This window comes from Sceloporus undulatus, chromosome 6 (genome assembly GCF_019175285.1).
Source record: "Sceloporus undulatus isolate JIND9_A2432 ecotype Alabama chromosome 6, SceUnd_v1.1, whole genome shotgun sequence".
NCBI lineage: Eukaryota > Metazoa > Chordata > Lepidosauria > Squamata > Phrynosomatidae > Sceloporus > Sceloporus undulatus.
The window spans coordinates 103,003,278-103,023,540 of NC_056527.1; the positions used below are offsets into that span (position 1 = coordinate 103,003,278).

Genomic DNA, 20,263 nt, shown 5'->3' on the forward strand with positions numbered 1-20,263 from the left:
GCCAGTTCCTTCTCCAGAAATATAGCACTTAGTATTCGTTGGCAGTTTCTCAAAACCACCAACACCCCATTTTATGGCTACTATGCAACAGTACAGGTCTTTCTTGGTGAGAAGCGGTACATTTTCCCTAATAATAATAATAATAATAATAATAATAATAATAATAAATATTTGTACAATCTCAAAAGCCATGCAATCCAAGAGTGAGGAAAAAAGGTCCTGCAATCTTTAGTTTAGTTCTGGAGTCTCCTTCTTTAAAGGCTTTTAAATAGATACCCATCTGCTGGAAGTGTTTTGATTGTGTGTTCCTGCATGGCAGAGGGTTGGACTGGACAGCCCTTGGGGGATCTCTTTCAACTCTATGATCGAATGTTTCTCTGACATAAAATAGATATATAAAACAAGAGAAAGGCAACTCTTCTGTAATAGAGAAACTGGCTTCATTTTCCAAAGGGGGAAAAAATCTACTCTACACAAACTCTGCAGTCCAAGGCTGCTGCATCTGCACTGCAGAAATAATCCAGTTTGAAACCACTTTAACTACCATGGCTCAATGGTATCCTTGGATTTGTAGTTCCTTGGGGTACCAGAGCTCTCTGACAGATTAAATATCTCACAAAACTACAAATCACAGCATTGAGCCAAGGCAGTTTAGGTGGTGCCAAACCGGTTATTTCTGCAGTGTGGCTGCAGCCCAAGATGCAACAAACCTCAGGCAAACATCAGTGTTAGGTTTTCTGTCCTGAAACCAATACAAACAGAGAGAGAGAGAGAGAATTTTGGAGCCCAGATGCACTTTTGAAGAAACTCATCAGAGGCAAAGCCCAAGATGCCACCCAAGAAGGGCAAACCTCCAATTCGGTGACTTTTTGTCCTTCAGAACCAAGGGGGGGGGTTCTTGGGGTCCGTACCCCCCTTCCATTAGAAAAATGAATGGTGTGTGATGCTGCGCCGCCGCACCCAAGCCCCATTATAATGGTGGCACTTAGTCTGGACCCCCCCCCTTCCTAAAATCCTGGCTACGTCCCTGTTCAGAATAAAAGGGCATGCCTTGTGAAAGAGAGAATGGGGGAGAGAAAGAAAGGAAGGAAGAGAGAAAGGAAGGAAGGAAGAGAGAAAGAAAGGAAGCTAGGAAATGAGAAAAGAAAGAAGGAAAGAAGAAAGGGAGGGAGGGAGAAAGGAATCAAGGAAGAAAAGAAGGGGAAAGGAAATAGGGAGGGAAGAATGAATGGAAAAGAAGGAAGGAAGGGAGGGAGGGAGGGAGGAAGAAAGGGAGGAAGAAAGGGAGGGAGGCAAGGAAGGAAGGAACGAAGGAAAAAGGAATCAAGGAAGAAAAGAAGGGGGAAAGGAAGTAGGGAAGGAAGAATGAATGGAAAGAAAGAATTGAAGGAAGGAAGGAAGAGAGAGAGAATGAAAGGGAGGGAAGGAAGGAATCAAGGAAGAAAGGAAGGGGGAAAGGAAGCAGGAAGAATGAAAGGAAAGAAAGAAAGAAAGAAGGGAGGGAGGGAGGATAAAAAGAAAAAAGGAAGGAAAGAAGAAAGGGAGGGAGGGAAGGAGGGAAGGAGAAAGGAATCAAGGAAGGAAGGTGAAAAGGAAAGAAGGAAGGAAGGAAGCAGGAAGGGAGGGAGAAAGAAAAAGAAAAAAAGGAAGGAAGGGAAGGAGAAAGGAATCAAGGAAGGAAGGAAAGTAGGAAGCAAGAAAGGAAGCAGGGAAGGAGGGAAGAAAAAGGCAGGAAAGAAAGAAGGAAGGAAGGAAAGGAAAGAGGGGGGAAGAAAGGGAGGAAGGGAAAAGGAAGGATAAGAGAAGGAAGAAAGGAAGGAAGGATAAGAGAAAGGAGGGAGGGAAGGAAGAAAATAAGGAAGTTAGGAGGGAAGAAGGAAGGAAAGTGAAATGAAGAGAGGAAGAAAGGTGAAAAAAGGAAGGAAGAAAGGAAGGAAGCTAGGAAGAAAGTTATGAGGAAAGAGTGGGCTGAGGGGGGCTTCTCTGTCCCCGGGGCCGGCATCCGTGGCACTCCTCCCTGCTTCCCTGCTGGGCCTGTGAGGAGGAGGAGGAGGAGGAGGAGGGTTTTGTGGGCGAGGGGCCTCAGTCCCTTCAGTCCCATCAGTCCCAGTCCGGCTCCCTCCCTCCCTCCTCTCGGCGTGGCTGAGTGACAGGGGCCGCAGCCAGTGCCCGCCCTGCGGAGGGGGGACTAACCCCGGCCTCCTCTCCGGCGGCGGCAGCGGCGGCGGAGGTGCAGCCCGGGAAACAACCTGGAGGCCGAGGCCGAGGAGGCGGCGGCGGCGGCATTGGAGGAGGGCAGCTCGGGGCAGGGCAGGGCCACGGCGGAGGCGAGGAGAAGGCCGAGGGCAGGGCCGGGATGGGAGCCGCCGGCGAGGGATCCGAGGTGGCGCTGCTGCTCTTGCTCCGTCCTCCTGGCCCTGGGCCAGCGGCGCCTGGCTCCCCCTGAGGCAAGGAAGAAGGAAGGAAGGAAGGAAGGAGCCGCAGGGACCCAGGAGGAGAAGTGCCTCCCCGGCCCAGGTAGAGGAGGAGCAGGAGGAGGCCCAGGGCGCCAGGGAGGCCCAGCGCAGAGGGATGGAGGCCAGGGAAGGAAGGAAGGCAGGCAGGCAGGCGTCCGCCTCCTCGAGGCTCCTTCAGGCGGGAACAATGGGGGCTGACTGAGGGGAAGAGTTGGACTCTGGGGCTCCTGGTCCCAGGAGGGAGGAGGGCCCTGGGCTTAAAATGGGGGAAGCCAGGGAAGGGGAAGAAGATGGAGCCCAGCAGGGAAGGAAGGAAGGAAAGAGGAAAGGAAAGAAGGAAGGAGGATGGAAAATAGGAAAGAAAAGGAGAAAGGAAGAAGGAGTGAAGGAGAGAAAGAAGGAGGAGGAGGAAAAGTAGGAAAGAGGAAAGGAAGAGCGGAAGGAAGGAGGATGGAAAATAGGAAAGGAAAAAAAAGGAAAGGGTGAAGGAGGGAAAGAAGAATGAGGAAAAGTAGGAAAGGAAGAAAGGAGAAGGGAAGGAAGGAAGGAAAAAGAGAAAGAAAGCTGGAAGGAAGGAAGGAAGGAAGGAAAAGAGAAAAGGAAGGAAGGACAAGGGGAAGGAAGGAAGGAAAGATAGATGGACTTTGAGGAGAGATTTTGGGAAGATTTGAGACTTGGGGATAAGGTATATTTAGAGAGAGAGAGAGAGAGAGAAGGGGGAGTTAGGGTTTAGGGAGATCAGATCAGAGTTCTGGGTTTCCCTTGGAAAGGGAGATTAAACTGTTTCCACCCTTTAATGGACGATCCACTCAATTTTGCATCTCTTTTTGAATCCCACAGACCAGGATGGCCAACAGTGAGAAAAGGGAAGAGACGTTTGTGGACCACCTCCACCCCATTTTATGGCTACTGTACAACAGTGTCTTTCCTCCATTTTCCCAAAGGGCAGGGAGGGGAGAAACAACTTTGTGGGCTCTCAGAAGCTATGCAGTCCAAGATGGGGAAAATGTCCTGCAGCCTTTAGATTAGTGCTGGAATCTCCTCCTTTGGAGGTTTTTAAACAAAGGCTGGAAGGCCATCTGTCAGATTTTGATATCCATAGGGGTCCTGGAACTATACCCCAGCAGAAACCAAGGGCCCACTGTATGTAGGTTCATGCTAGATAAAGGGTCCTTTGCTGTAAAATGAGGGATACCATAAAGGGAAAAAAAGTGTTGAATAAGGAGTCCCTAGGCTTGCAAGAGAGACCAAGCAAGGTCAGAGTAGCTCCAATACTGAGTTTCAGAGAGAGAGGATTTTGGTTTGGATGCAAAGTATCTCCATAGTTGCATCCCACAGCAGGAATGTGTGTTTGTGGATGGCAGACAGTGTTTGAATGAATTGGAAATTGAGAACTGTTGCTCTCTTTCCAAATTCTGGAGTTATGGTTTCCCTAAAACAACTGGGGTTATGGTTCCCTCCAACACAGGCAATGGTAAGGGATTGTGGGAACTAAGGTCTGAAATATTGGGCTCAAGGGCAAATGTTCCCCATTGTTGGTGTAGGTGAGCCACTGGTGCTTCGCTCGAAGGGATGCTGTATCCTTAACAATGGTATAGATCAGCCTTTCTCAATCTTTTTTTCCCCCTTAACGGGTGCCTTGAAAAGTTCTCAGGGAACTCCTGCATAAAAATTATTCCATCTGCAGCTCAGAACGATGTGCCTACACTTGCAGAATCACTGGCAAACTCTTGTAGAACACTAAGTTTCCAGGGAACTCAGGTTAAACCCTGTTATAGGTTATTATGAGATCCGTGATGGTACCAACTTACTTGTGACTTATTACATCCCTACAAGGAAGTTCTTTGAAATGTGCTCCCAATATGATACATCCTCTATTTTGTGACTCCCATCAGTCTACCCTTGTTTAGTGTTTAGTCAATTTCAGAAGAAAGACCTGGGCAGCCCTACCATAAGGCAAAGTGGGACAGCTACCTTGGGCAGTGCTGAAGTAAGGTTCAGGGAGTTGTAGTCCAGAAAATACCTTTTCTAAACCCTGGATTAGATGGACTTTTTTATTTGATTCATGCTATGTTGTGTCAGTGCAAACAGCACTTTCAACAGCACCCAGAAATTTTGTGGGACAGTAATGTCAACCAGGAAAAGACCCATGTCCAAGCTATGGAGCATATGAAGCACTGAGAGGTGATCTCATCTTTTCTCCAAAAGTTGACCTCCTGGCCTTAAAGCTCCTGTTTCAAGACCTTACCTTCAGAATGAAACACCTAGAGAAAAGAAAGACTTTGGTCTTTCATGGACTAGCTTTAGACAGCTTGCCTACCCCAAGTAGTGGTGGGACTTCAACTTTCATCAGCCATAACCAGCATACAGAAGGGTGAGGGGTGACGAGAATTGTAGCTTAGCAACTCTGGAAGTCCACAAGTTGCGCAGTCTTGATTCAGGTGCTCCCCTGCTCCTAGCATCCTCAGTAAGTTTGCATACATGGGATTCTGGAATCTGTTCTTTAGATTAAAGATTCAGCATTCTTGAAGCAGTAAAAATTTCTTGATATATGAAAAATCTCTGCCACTGTAGATTGGTGGGTATTGGCAAAGTATTGATTTGTCTAAGAAATGTCTTGTGGTTGTATGTTGGTGCAGGACTGACCTGAAAAGGTACCCCTTTGTGGACTATCTGAGTTCCCAAACTACAGTAGTATTGATCACAGGCTGAGATGAACACCTTGGAGTACCAGCTGCTGAGACAGAAGAGCAGAAAGCTGTTACCTCAAGCCCTACTTGTGAGGTTTTAGATCAGTGGTGAGACTTGTGCAACCCTCTAGATGTTGCATTGCAACACCCAGCATTCTTTGTTATTGTCTATACAAGCTAGGGCTGCAGGGAGCTCCAGTGCAGAAACACCTGAAGGGCCACACAATTCCTGTCCTTGTAGAAGCTGCCTTGAAAAAAAACTGAAATTCTTTGCCTATTTTCTACAGTAATTTTCTACTTTGACAGGATCTTAGAAAAGTTACTCTTCAGACCACAACTCCCAGAATTGCCTAGCCTATGTAGGGGAAAGTACTGGCCTTTCTTGTTTCACGGTCCTTCTGATTGTTAGAGGCTGGAGATTACATGGGGATGGAGGAATTTTGGAGGGGAGGGGGGAGGTCGATTTTTGATGTTGGGTGGGGACTCCTGGACCCTTCAAAGACTGATTTAGGACCAACAACCAAGAGATTCCCTTTCTAGGAAGTGCCAGCTTTGACCCAGAACCTTCTAAATTCAAAGCATATGCTCTACCCTTGAGTTACTTCAGAATCTCTTTTCCCCACCATCTTAAAAGAAATGGACAATAGCAAGCTGCCTATGGCAGGTCAGAGTATTTCACGCTCTTGCTCAGTAGTGTTTTATTTTTAAGTAGCAGCAGATCTTCTTCAGATAGCTACTGTTCACATCATCTACTGGGAACTAGAGATGGTGAGGATTTAATCTTGTTCCTTCTGCATTCCAGGCACTTGCTGTTCTACTAGGGATGGAAGGAATATTTGAAAATATTCCCTCAAAATGATTGAAAAACCCTGATGAGACAAATCCTGGACCAAAAATAATCTTTATAGATTAGGACTTATTCTGCACAAATTCACACATAGTTGTTTTGTGTAGAAACCAGCATTTTCTGCACAGAATGTAATTTTTATGCAGAAATATTATTTTCTGTGCAGAAAATGCTGTTTCCATTCTATGCAAAACAACAATTTGCAAATTATGTGCAGAGCAAGCCCCAAATTGCAAATAGGCTTTGAAAACTGAGGATTTTTTTGAAAGACTTTCTCACATCAGGAAAAATATTGCTAAAATTACTCATTGCTTCCCTTGAGAAGAAAATCAATTAAGAATTAAATCCTTATCTACTGTTGAGCCTCCATCCCTCCCCTCTGGATGGGGTTTCTTGGAACAGAATAATGAACCAAGAGCCTGTCCATATGGGCCAAAAGGCCTGTGTTCCCCTGGTGTCACATTGTCCTGTTTGGACAACGCAGGCCAATACCCCAGCTGGGTTCTGGCAAATCAGACATCGATTCATCGGTCCCGGTCCAATCACGGCTCAAGGGGGCCTTAGCACAGGTCAGAATGACCCATTATCTGCCATAGAGTTTCTCAGAAACTCTGCAGCACTGCCTGGCAAACTAGACAGCCTTGCATGCCATTTAGCTCCCTCCACCATCGCCGCTTCTGAGAAGATCCCTGTCACGGCATCTGACAGGGAAAGGGGGCACCTGGTCACATGGGTGTAGCCAGGTGCCTCTTTTCCATGTCAGATGCTCAGCAGAGTTTTTTTTAACTAGTAGTGATGGTGGAAGAAGATAAAGTGTGTGTGGCAGTAGTGGGTCAGTGACGCGGCAGTAGGCAGATATGTAACCACCCACCTGGGCTTGGCCCAAGCTATCCTGCCCTGTCTGCTCATCCCCCAAGTGGACCTTTGGGCTGATCCTGCAAACTTGTCCATGTGTAATATTTTAAGTGGAGACAATATGCCCTTCTCTTGGTCCAGGGGCTGTGTTGATAAAATATCACAACATAGTCCTATACATGTTTACTCTGAAGTAAGCCCTGTTGGGTTCAGTAAGCCCTGGCTTACTTCCAGGTAAGTGGGCTTGGGCACAGTTTTCATTTCCAGGCACAGTTCAAAGTCCTGGCCATGACCTGCCCTTAGGTATCTCCTCATACAAATCTGCCAGAGTTCTCAGGTCTACAGGTCTACACGAGAGCGGCTTCTCAGTGGCCACTCCCAGGCTCTGGTCTCCCATCCAGGAGAATCTAGGCTGGCCCCCTCCCAGTTTTCCTTTCACCGGCAGCCAAAAATCTTTTTGTTTAAAGCAGGTTTTAAATGTACAAGCAGGGAAACTTCTTAATGGAATGTTTTTATCTTTTAAAACTTTTGTTTTAAAACTAAAGTTAGGTTGCTTTATGTGATGGTTTTAATTGTTTTTAAATTTTCATTGTTCAGGTTTTTTAACTGACTCTGGGAGCCGCCTTGGGTCCCAGACTGGGAGAAAGGCAGCATATAAATGCAACAAATGAAGTAAATAAATATGAAACTGCCGCCTCTATTGCAATAGTGATAGTAAGGCATTGCAAAAGACTAGATCTCAGGTTCCCTTTTGAAAGAATCACATTTTACTTCTGTGGAATATTCAACATGTATCTAAGCTGCACAGTTTTTATCAGTTTCAAACCACTGATTGGTCATTTAGTGAAATCTCTGTTGGAGAAATCTAGTGCTGTAGTTCAGCAAATTCTACCGTACCAAATTGCAAAACCCAGGATTCCATATGATAGAGGCATAAGGGCTAAAGTGGTTTACAAATATGGGTACTGTAATTGTTGTGTAGGTACACTGTCCGATTCCTGTCTTGGGTATAGTGTACTATATTATTCTCAGTGCTTGGAAAAGTTATTCTTTTGGAACTCAGCTCCCCAGAATGGCTGTGCATTCTAAAAATTGTACTTTGAAAAGCAGCTTTTCTAAATTCTAATCTTGTTTTGCTTTGATGCTGAAAAGAAAAAAAAATGTACTTTATCACCAATATGGCAGGAGGTTTGTTTGTGAAGGACAATTCTTATGTGTAGTTTAGAGAAAATGGACAGAGAAACATTATTCCCAACCTTGTTATAAAACCAGAGTTCAAGCTCACTCAGCAAAATTCAGGATATTCTTTGCATGGTACACACTTAATCTGAGTTACTGTACTTAGCTCTGCATGACATGGAGCGTGACCAGATGTGAAAGAGGACAGGGCTTCTGGACCTGTTGCAGTTGTGTGGAATAGAGATTTTCACCAGGGGTAGCTTGCCCTGCAATTTTAAAGTGCCCTAGACAGTTTCGTGAAAAGCCCGGAGGGGAGTTCATGTGGGAAGGCAGAAAACAGTGGAGTGGGGTTAGGAATTGAGTGGTGCATCTGGAGCCCTGTACAGCAACCAATTATTCATATATTGCAGTCTTGATTTCATTCTATACAGAACTTCCCTGTACAGAGGCAGTGTGCCACTGAATGCTGCTTTGCTCCAGCAGGAGAGAGTTGCTGTCTTTGTGTTGTTGTTTTTTCAGTAGGCTTCTGGAAACTTCTGGTTGACCACACTGAGAAACAGAACTTTGGGCTAGACAATATCCTATTGATTTGATCCAACAAGGCTCTTCTCATTTTCTTTTCAGTCCTGAAGATATATTTATGTTTTGCTCCACCATTTCCAAACCAAGTAGCCTGCAGGCATGTTGCACTACAACTCTTATCATCCCTGGATGCCAGCTAGAGTGATGTGGGATTGAAGTCTTATATGCCTGAAGGCTGTTGGCCTTTGCTGAGCTGTGCTAATTGCTGAGTATCTCAGGGAAAAGTGTCATATGCTATCACTAGGTTGTAATTTTAACAACTAAATTACCACAGGCCAACAAGAGGGCACATAGCTGTGAATCAGAAGGAATCCTTCGGAAAGGATTATAGGGAAGTTTACAGAAAGAGCATAACTCTCAGTATTTTCCCTCTTTCTGTAACAGGGAAAAGTCCTATTCCTCAGGAATCCTTTTGTTGGCAGTAGGATTGGCAGGTGATCCACCTTCTCGTGTTGGGCTGTTTCACCCCCAGTCTGGTTGACAGAGACTGGGCACCGCACCGAGGGTATCTTTCAATTAATCTGAGTCTCCACAAGCCATTCCACTTGTTGACAAGCAGTTGTGCAGCCAGAATTTCCTTCCCTGAGAGGGGGGAAGAATGGCTGCCACTCAGGAAGTGCCTCCGCCAGCATTGGGCCTCCATTTTTTGTACCCTTTAGAAGAAACAATGGCACCCAGGGTGAAAATAGAGGACCCTGGACCACCATGCCCTGAGACCAGTTGGGAATGGGATGCTGCAGGGAAAGCCCCTCTCGTCGTCCAGGCTGGCACAATCAGTGATCTACTGAGGTGGGCCACCCCTCCCCAGGTGAGGAGCGACCCAATACCACAGCTGTGGGAGGTTCAATGTCAGGAGATGGTACAATCCCTGCGGACACCTGCCGATGTTGTGCCAGCACCTGTTCCCGTCCCACCCCCTGCTCCTGGCTGGGGGAACCTTCAGTTACCTGAGCTGGCACCCGTAGATGACATTGAGGCCTATTTGTCAACCTTTGAGCGAGCAGCAGAAACCTGTCAGTGGCCAAGAGGCGAATGGATGACCCGTATCATGCCAGCCCTCAGTGGAAAAGCCCATCAACCTCACAATGGCCTGGATGCTCGGAGCAGCAGGAGTGAGCACAGAAAGTCCAAATCTTCCGGCCTGCGAGGGGAGACAGGTGCCACCGTGGAGATGCAACGACAGCGTTTCCGGCAGTTCCGTTATCAGGACTCGGAAGGTCCCAGGGAGGCATGCCGGAGATTGCGGGAGCTCTGCCGACGCTGGCTGAAGCCTGAGAGTCGCACCAAGGAACAGATCTTGGAGCTGTTGATCCTTGAACAGTTCTTGACCATCTTGCCCCAGGAGATCCAGAGTTGGGTGTGGGAACGTGGGCCGGAGACATGTGCCCAGGCGGTGGCTCTAGTGGAAGGTTACCAGATGGGACGGCGAGAAGCTGGGATGTGGGAGCAACAGGTGAGGGTGTCTTTCATTTTAGGGGTCCTAACCTGAATTGATTTCATTTAAATCAAATTGATTGAAACCATGGTATATGTTACTTCTCTTAAAGACTTGTTATTAATAATTTGAATCACAGTTTAAATCACTGGTGATGAAGATTTTGTGTTAATCACCATTTTAACACAAATACATTAATATAAACTTAATATTTATTCAGATATGTCAGATTCATTAGAAGGTAGGTACAAACTAAGCAATTATTTTGTATTGTTTTCAGATTTATTTTTAGTTTATCAACAATTGAATGGCTTATATTTATATCAAAACCCCTCTTTCTTGTTCAGATCTACTCCAGTCCCAAATTCTCTCTTTACTGATCTGTTCTGCCCTTGCATTGAGTGTGTGTGTGTGTGTGTGTGTGTACATGCTTAAAGTTCACCAACCACAGAATAGTACTGTTCAGGTTATCTGTCGTATCCATAAACTGCTTTCAGCCATTTGAGTTTTATCACAGTACAAGTATACCTCAGTTAACAAAGTCATTGTGTTCCTGAGCATTTCTTCTTTAACGGAAAATGTTGTCTTAGGTCCTATCTGCACTGGTGTTGGGCAGACTCAAGTATCCTGGCCCCAGAGCTGCCCCAACCATCCCCCATTGCAAAGGCCCTCCATTCTGACACCTGGCAGCTATTCACATGGGCCATCTGGTGTGTCCACCACCACCTCTGGGCAGCTTTAAGCAGTCTTCACAAAAAGGAGCTTCATTGTGAGAGGCTTTGTTAACTGAGGTATGCCTGTATTTGTAGATGGGTGATTAAACATTTATTCATTATTTCTCCGAGTCAGCTTGTCATGTGCCTTTTCAAACTATTTGACATGTAGCTTGTTTAATTATAAAACCAGCTCCCCTTCCAATATTTCTTGTTGATAACGTTCCTTCTAAATATATTTTGTAAACTAACATCATACATTAGTCCTTTTGTTGCTTGTTACTCTACTGCCCTCTTTGGGTGGGGTGGGGACATTTATAAGGTAATAGCATAAAATGTGAACAAGTTCACTCAATATGTCTCTAAAATATCTTAAAAGTAATTTTAAAGTATCTGGAAAGAAGAATGCATTATACAGGTTGAGTCTCCCTTATCCAAAATGCTTGGGACCAGACCAGAAGTGTTTGGGATTCTGGAATTTTTTTTCAGATTCGGAATATTTACATATACATAATGGAATCTCTTGGATATGGGACCCATGTCTAAACATGAAAATCATTTATGTTTCATGTACAACTTACATATCTCATCTGAATATAATTTTATATGTAATATTTTTACTAATTTTGTTCATGAAACAAAGTTTTTGTACACTGAATCGTTGAAAAACAAAGGTGTAACTATTACCCATGTGGACAATTTTGGTTTCTGGAGTATTTCAGATTTTGGAATTCTGGATAAGAGATACTCAACCTGCATCAATATATATAGTTTTTGCCGATTCTTGTGACATTCCCACTTACTACATTATTTTTAAAATGTAAATTTGTTACACAATTTGTTCTGGGTTACAGGTAGCTGCATTACTTGTAGCTCATTACTCCCACATTCTGCACAGATAAAAACATAAAGCCCTCCAGATGTTATTGGGCTGCATGCTCCCATGAGCCCTGGCCAGTATAGCCGATGGTGAGGGATGATGGAAATTTTAATGCAACACCAGGAGAACCATAAATTCCCATTACATGTCCTAGATCTAGGATCATAAAATTATTTGACCTGGAAGAAGTGGGGTGTTACCCAATGAAAATGATGGATAGTAGTTTCAGGGACTTAACATAGAAATACTCCTCATCATAATTCACTTTTTTGAAGAAGATGTTGTCAGTGGCTCCTAACTCACATGGGTTTGAAAGAAATTATATAGCCCCATGAAGGATACTATTAGCTCATGATTGGAACAGTTGCTGATTTGAATTCTCAAACTCCTCCAGCTAACAGGGCCATGACCCAATGCTGTAAAAGGCAGCAAAAATGTACTTTTGAGCATGTATTTCCTACTACGAGAATATCCAGAGTTCAGAGAGTCAACTTACCTGAAGCATTTATACATTGCCTGTTAGCCAGAAAGTCTCTTGGAGCTTGTTACAAGTACATAATTCAATAGGGCCTACTCTCAGTATTATAATCTAAACAAGACATGACACGGAAAGTAAAGGGGATGGAGAGGGAAGAGTAAGGAAATTAAGTTCAGAAGCAGCTGACTGATGCTAGAGCCAGTGTGGTGTAGTGGTGTGAGTGTTGGACTAGAACTCCCAGAGACCAGGGTTCAAATCTCTGCTCAGCCATGGATACATATTGTGTGACTTGAATTAGTTACACACTCTCAGCCACAGAAGAAGGCAATGGCAAAGCCCTTCTGAACAAATGCCAAGCAAGTCCCATGATAGCTTTGCCTTTGGGTGCCCATAAATCAGAAACTCTTTAAGGCCCACATCAACAAGTAGTGAAGTCCCACCACAATGGAGGCATGCTGGGCTGGTTTTCATTTCCCCCTGAACTTAGAATCAGGTCTTCAGCAGAGCTGGGGGAAATTATTTCTTGGACTACAAGGCTCATGCTAAGAAGGCACACTAGCTGAAATTTTTGAGAATTGTAGTCCAAGGTGTGGTACAGATCTTGGAGCGGCCTGCCGGTGGCCTAAAAACGGGTTCTTTTTGCACTGTAGGGCGGACATCACAAGTGCACCAATGGCGCACTTGTGATATAAGCGGCATGTGGTACTGTGCTGATGCTGCACAATGCTTATGTCACAATGGCAGCGCCCGTGTACATGGGACGCTGCCATTGTTACGGCATCACTCCGTACTAGGGTTAGGGACAATGCGGTTGCCGAGCAGTCCCTAACCCTAGTATCGCCAGGTGTACACCACATTTGGGCAGTCTGTACCACACCCAAGATACAGCATTTCTCTGGTCTATTCTAGGCATCCTAACCAAATAGAAACTTAAGTCTTGAGGGTCATTCTTGCTACAGTTTAGTAGATACAGTTGGGAGAGAGGGCCTACATTTGGGCTTGCCAGAGGCATCTGATCACCCACTTAGAAAAGAAGGATGTTCAGCTTGATGGACCTTTATGTTGATCCAGCAGGGCTTCTCTTATCTACAGGGGAAGGAGGGTGGAAGAACAAAACTCTTGCAAACACTAGCTGCGAGCAGCTGATTTTGTTCATCCATCTTGCGAAGACGGCAGAGGAATATTTTCAGTAGGCACTTGGAAGCATCAGTCTAGGGCAGAGTTTGGAGAAATTACTTTTGTGGACAGCAACTCCCAGAATCCTTCTGTGCATATGCTTCAAGATTTCTGGAAGTTGTAGTCCAAAAAAGATACATTTCCATCTTGTGTATGAGAGTGGCCATCATTTGTTATCCTACCTTCCCCATGTGGAAACGACCAGGAAGGGGGGAATCTGCTTTTTCTGATCAGTTATTGGAGATAGCAGAAATTCAGTTTCAAGTAGCAGTAGCAATAGCAGCTTCATTTATATACCACTTCATAACCACCTAAGCAGTCTCTAAGCGGTTTACAACTATAAGCTAATTTCAACTGTAAGGTAGCCATTGGGGCAGGGCTTACATAAGGAAGGTTTGCCTGCTTCTGGTTAAATGGAGAAATTTTGCAGATAGATTACACCCATTATTATATTTATTTTTATCCCACTTTTCTCCCCAAGATTTTTAGCTTAGTCTAAAAAACACAGTACTAAACGTGTATCCCTTCCCTTGCATTTTAATGAAAGTGCTGAATGAACATTTTATTTTAAAAACTTAAAAAAAAACAACCCTGTTTAGTCCAACTACTGGGCTCTCTGAGTTTCTCTACCAGTCCCTACCCCTCCATGTTCTTCACTATGATATCTGGTTGTCTCTCCTTGCCAGGTTACAGTGCGGGTCAAAGTGGAACAGGTCAGCCCTCAAGAGATGGTGTTGCCCACTGCACCATGGGAACCTTCTGCCCCACTCATGCCCCATCCCGAATGTGTATCCTCAGGAGAAGTGACACTACACGAGCCTGCCCCAGGGCCTGGTCTCAAAATGCCTTGCATTCCCAAACAGGAGCCCCAAGGCCTTCCAGAACCAGGTGAGACAGAGAGACAGTATTTCAGTTGAACAGGGGTGAAAGGCATTTGGGGATGTTTAGTCTTTCTCAGGGAAATTGGTGATAATTTCCTTAATCAAATTCTGTTAGCCATTTGTCAACACCAGTGGTCCTATTTAAATCCCATTTTTTCCTTGTTTTTATTGTGGCTGATTTGTGAGGAGGGTGGAAGGGAGTGAACCCTCTTCATCCTTCTGGGAGGTATACAGATACGTATTTAGGTGGATGGGCCTTATTTCAAGTGCAGTTAGAAAAAAATATGTCAGACTGTGGATTGGCTGTGCCCACCATGTACTTTGCCAAATGAGATTTCTTTTTGTGTTGCTAGTAGTAGTGTAGGTCTCTAGTAGGGGGAAAGTTGGGAGTATATACCCAGAATCCTCTTGATATATTACAGTATATTACAGTACAGTAGTGGAGCTGAGGGTTACTCTAATGGAACTATTTTTCCCAGTGTTGTATAAGAAGCTACCAGTACCTCCTTATGCAACTGTTTTCCTATCCCATGTAATAGTGGCCAAATATTGTCTACTGCAATTCTCCCCTATCCCAATGCAGTGGCTACTGGTGAGTCAAGAGGCTGTTTCAGGAAAGCACCATATTACCTCTGTCCAACTGATTGCTTTCATCCTCCCTGTCTGGCCTCTACCCTTCTGTCCAGTACATTGGTGGGACTTCATGTTTTGTCACCTTCAAATAGAAGTTAGGCTTATGGGTTTGCCTGTATGTTGTTTGCTGGGCCTTTGTAGACAGTAGATGTGATACTGATAAACTTCTTTAAGCACTCTCCTTTTTCTATTCTCTACAGGTGCTTTGATGGTCAATGGGAGTCGAGAGAACCTTCTGCAGGGCAGTTCTATGTCAGTGGGAATCCCAGCTGGGAATTCCCAGGAGAACCCGTTAATTGAGAATCGTGGCGAGCGAGCAAGTCAGCAGTGTCAGAGCCAGTCAGCGAGACAGAGATGCGGTGAGACAGGAGAGAACCCAGTCACTCACTCCAACCCCATCAGAGTCCTTCACCCCCCAGGAAAGCCCCTTCATCGGTGTTCAGAATGTGGGAAAACATTTAGCCGCAACTCACACCTGCTTACCCACCAGAGGATCCACACTGGGGAAAAACCACACCAGTGCCCCCAATGTGGCAAGCGTTTTGGTCACACCTCCCAGTTGACACGGCATCAGAGAACCCATGCCTCAGAGAGACCCTTTCGATGTGCCCAGTGCAGCCGGAGTTTTTACCAAAGCTCTGAGCTGACCAGGCATCGGCTGTCCCATGCGAGGGATCGCCCATATGGGTGCAGCCAGTGTGGGAAGAAATTCCGATGGAGTTCCGATCTCATCCGACATCAGATCACTCACACAGGAGAAAGACCTTATAAGTGTCCTGAGTGTGGGAAAAAATTTGGGCAGAACTCACACCTGGTTCGACACCGGAGAACCCACACGACTTAGCTGAGACTTTGTCCAATGTTTCTTAGCCCCCAGAATTCAGTTGGGGCCAAAGCATGGGTCCATACTCACGACCAGGCTTGGTGCCCTAATGGGCCAGATGACTGTTGTTCTTTCAGCGGAACATCTGCAAATAAGTGATCTGTTGGGGATGGCTTAGTTAAAATGAATCCTATTTTATGTGTGAAACAAGTCGTACAATGTGGCAGGTTCCAGGATCCATTTTAGGTTCTGCCTGGACATCCACAGCAGAGCTAGATTTGCATACTCAAAGAAGAAGCAAAGTCCCACTTGAGTTGACTTTCTTGAACAACACTGAACCGATAACATTGTGATAGCACCAGTTGGATGTCTCTCTTTCTATATCTCTCTCTCCCCAACCCCTTCTTCTCTCTTCCTCCTTCTTCCTCTTTTTAATAGAAAAGGAGATAGATCTTCTAGTCCTCTAGACAGGTTTATTGTTGCATAACGCAGCCTGTATTCCCTGTCCCCAAACACTATCTTTTTAGTGAAACAAAAGCAATGTATTTTTAGAGAAAATTACCAGTCTGTATTGGCGGGGAAAGGAGTGTTTGACTTTTCAGAATGGTGGAGATCCCTCTTGGGAAAGCTGCTTTAATGCTCTTTTTAAAATTTTATTTTGCAAATCAAAGCTTTGATAAACCAAGTGGACAACCTAGGGCTGCACTCCTATGGAAATATGCAAATTGGAGCCTGGAAGAGGAAGGGAGGGTGGTGATGGTGACACTGGATAAAGATGTTTGATTGAACGGGAATTCTAGAACAGGAACTCTGCCAACACATCTGTGCTAGGCATTGGCAACTAACAACCAAGGGGACTGTTGACTGAGTCCATTGGCTCTTCCAACTGATGCCTGGGAATTAATCAGAGGGCTGTTCACTCCCTGCCTTTTGCACACTTTAGCTTCTTTCACCCATATGAATCAAGACACAAGGGCTTTTAAATTTCACACTACAGAGGACTTCTCCCAAGTTGTTTCCTCATACACCTCAGCCATTTGATCTCTTGCACAAGCTAAGACATGGAAAATGTATCGTAGTTGATGTTCCTGAGGACAAAAATGGGGGAAAGTGACTTTTTTGGACTACAGCTCCCAGAAACCCCCCCTAACTCTAGCCAGTGATCACTGGGTGGGAAAATTTTGGGAGTTGTAATCCAAAAATCATTTCCCTAAGCTTTAGTCTTTATTCTTTATTCTTGGGAGTGAGGAGGTTTTAAAGAAACCTTTGCAAGTGGGAATGGATTTGTGATGACTCAGTCCCTGTTTGCATTGGCCAGAATGCTCTAACTTGCCCCCATTAACTGGCCCTCTGTTCCCACACCATGGTGGCTGTCTACACAGGTGTCCCACTGAGCTGACCCTCACTTCTAGGGTCAGAATGAGGCCCTGAGTGACGAGCACATGGCTAGGCACTCATGATGGTGGCTGATGTGCCAAGCAATTCAGCAGGATGCCCATGCAGATAGCCGCTGTGGCACAGGAACAAAAGGCTCTGGATCTTCCTGGAAGATCTGGAGTAACAGGTAACTTTTTAAAATGTGTTTAAGGTGGGGAGAATATAATCTGGCTCTGGTGTGGAATGTGCTGGATGTTTCCAGATTGCTTGCACCAGAACTGGGGTTTGGTACGTTTGTTGTCCAAACAGGACACCACCTCAGTGGGGAAAATTGGGCCTTTTGGCCTTTGCAGATGATCTCTTTTAAACCTTTCTTGTAGCTTCATCCCTTTCTCAGCATTACCCTGTTGAAAATTCAGTGTTAAACAGATCTATGCCTGTATAGGGTCACACAGTGTATTAGAGGGTAAAAGGGAAGAACTTAATTTTTCTGTCAAGATCTTTCACTTGGCACCTCTAGAGCATTGTAAAGCCCACTGTAAGGACATAGCCACAGCACTCATGCTGGTTATAAGTCAACCAAGGCCAAATTCAGTGCTCCTCATAGATGACCAGCAAGCCCTGGGCCTGTGGCCCTCCAGCAGAATTTTTAATTTTGTCTCACAGAACCCTCAGCTGGCATGACTAATAGCAAAGGATTGTGGGGATCACAGTGCTTTTACCAGAAGCAAAGGTTTCCTACCTCTGACAGGGTTTGTGTGATGCTACATTCAGAACAAGTTGATCATTTTGAATTATTAGCAGTGTCTTTCCTCTCCTCCCCAAATAAACACACTCTTTGTCAATGCAATTCATGGATTCCTATTTACTCCTAGCTTACATATCTGCCAGGATATCAGTAAGCCAGTATTCCTCAACCTGGTACCCTCCAGAGAAGTTGGATTTCATATTGCCTAGACAGTATCCCTGCAGGTTGGAATGATGGGAGTTGTAGTCCAACACATTTTTCAGGGACAAGATAGGTAGTCTGTACCTGGCCTTTCACACTGAATATGATGCTTTCACCATAGAGCAAGAGCCTTCCTGAGGTTCCAAACTGGCCAGTTTTTCAGTGCTTCAATGCTGTGTTCCTGAGATGATCTTTGAGCTTTCTTTGTCATACAAGTGGCATAAGCCAACTGTGTGATTCTTGTGCAACTAACGAATTGCATTTTGGGCTGTGAATTGAACAGCCTGGGATTCTGAGCATTTCATTTTGGGCAGAATAACATGTTTCTAGAAAGCTCATGAAGCATCAGAACTTGGTGAAAAATATGGTGACGCTTGGCAGCCTAGCTTTTTAGCTACTAAGAAACAGAGTTTCAGTACCATGTACTGCTGAATAATTTATGCAGCATACAAATATATGCAAATATCTTTGATTTTCACAATCCGTATAGAACACATTTTATCTCTGCATTTTATTTTATTTTGATGCCATGTTGCAGTTTAATTTCACATTAAAAAATTAAATACTGTAGAGAAAATACACAGTCTTACTGAGCAACCATGGTACCAAGATGCAGAATCAGATTTTACCACAGAGTGGCAGTCTTTTGGAACAGTTAGACTGGCCAGTTTCTCAGACTGCTAAAACACAATCTATGTAGTGCATGCTTAGCTGTAAGGAACTCTTGACTCACCAAATTAGTGGACTGCAGGAGTTGTAGCCTGCCTTTTTGCAGAAACAGGCTGTGGCGTTTGCCTGCATCCCTTTCAAACACTGAAGAATGGTTTGAGTAGGATGCTCCTCAGTGTGAGGAGAAAGGGGAGTCCCCAGTTTTTTTAAAAAATCAATTTTTGAAATTATTTTAAAATTTTCTTTAAAAACATCACATTTTACCAAATTGTTACTTTAACCACATGAAATTATGTACATCTTAATACAGTTAGGCTGGGCATATACTATAATTTCAAGGTATAATTTTAATTTTGTTAGTTGTTTACATCACAACAGTTATTACATTCAGTGATAATATGGCAGTTATGATTTATGAGTAAGATTAATATAAAAAAACGACTAAGGATTCTGTATGATGTGGTATGAGAGGAATTCAATGGAAGGATGACACCATGAATTATGGCACCAGGTGATGCCAACCTTAGTGATGCCACTGCCCTAGGCCTCTGTTTACCTGCTCCCATGGAAGGGCCTTGTCTCCCAGACCAACAAAAACTTCTTCATCTGGCAATGAATTCCATGTAGCATCTATATCAAAAGAATCTGTGCCAGAGAAGGAGCTCAGTCTGGTTCAACTCAAAATAACCAAAGATAACTAGATACAGTATTAGAGAATGGGATGTGATGGCGTGAAATGCCTAGTTTTTTCACTTCTGCCTCAGGATATCTTTGTGCATCCAGTGAAAAGGAACTGTTTGGGTAAATCCTTTACAAATGGATATGATAGACTGATGCAAAATTACTTCTGGGATTTTTATTTCCTAGGGTAGGTCCCTGTTTCAGCACCTGTTTCCTCAAAAATGCCCATACCTCTAATGTCACCCCAGCTTTCCTATTAAAAGGGGGGGGGGGCATGTGGTTTGGGTTTTAAACCAGGTAAGCCAGTCAGTTTCAAGAGGCAAAGAATATCACAGCAATACACACAAATGGAATGTTTTTTTTTTCTACATTTAATTGCCACTGTTGGAAAGGTGGCATTCAGACTGGAGGGAAGAAGAAAAAATGCAGAGAGAAGTGAGGAGGGAGAAAGTAAAGGGGAAGAGAAAAAGGGAAGAAACACAGAAAAAAAGGAAAGAGTGTAGTGAGAAAGAAAGAAAAGACATGGCAGAGAGAAAAAGGATACCAAAGAGAAGAGGTGGTGGGTCAACAGTTTCTGGCCCCAGCCACTATTGGGTTTGGTGCCACTCACTACCACTGCAGAATTGATGCAGTGTGGCACTGGTTTAATGCTGTGGAATTCTGGAATTTGTAGTTTTGTGCGATATTTAGCCTTCTGTGTCAGAGCTCTGGTGCGACAGCAAACTACAAATCCCAGGATACAATGGAACCATGACAGCTAAAGCATCATTGAACTGCATTAATTCTTCAGTCTCATTGTGACTTTGCTTGCCCAAGGATGCTGCCTCCAAGAGAACTCCCAAACCGTTCCCCCCCTCCCCGATACCCTGCTACCCTTCCAAATCATTTTATGCCAAGGGGAAACCATGGCTCTAATGGGATCTCAGGAAATGGAGCTTCCTTCAGGGACCCCCATATGA

General features: G+C 44.6%; 1 protein-coding gene across 5 annotated transcripts; it reads left to right on the plus strand.

Moving 5' to 3' along the window:
* Positions 1–2,225: 2,225 nt before the first annotated feature.
* On the plus strand, positions 2,226–17,855 carry LOC121934225 (zinc finger protein 165-like). 5 transcript variants are annotated; one of them, XM_042474502.1, is made up of 5 exons: positions 2,226–2,517; positions 3,297–5,914; positions 8,994–10,062; positions 13,978–14,179; positions 15,006–17,855. In XM_042474502.1, exons 3-5 carry the CDS (start codon positions 9,208–9,210, stop codon positions 15,647–15,649), a joined length of 1,701 nt encoding a protein of 566 aa, XP_042330436.1. In that variant the 5' UTR covers positions 2,226–2,517; positions 3,297–5,914; positions 8,994–9,207; the 3' UTR covers positions 15,650–17,855. The 5 variants fall into 5 exon arrangements, with proteins under 5 accessions (XP_042330436.1, XP_042330439.1, XP_042330434.1 ...); XM_042474505.1 differs by lacking the exon at positions 3,297–5,914; XM_042474500.1 differs by lacking the exon at positions 2,226–2,517 and having other exon boundaries at positions 2,979–5,914.
* The last annotated feature ends 2,408 nt before the right edge of the window (positions 17,856–20,263 follow it).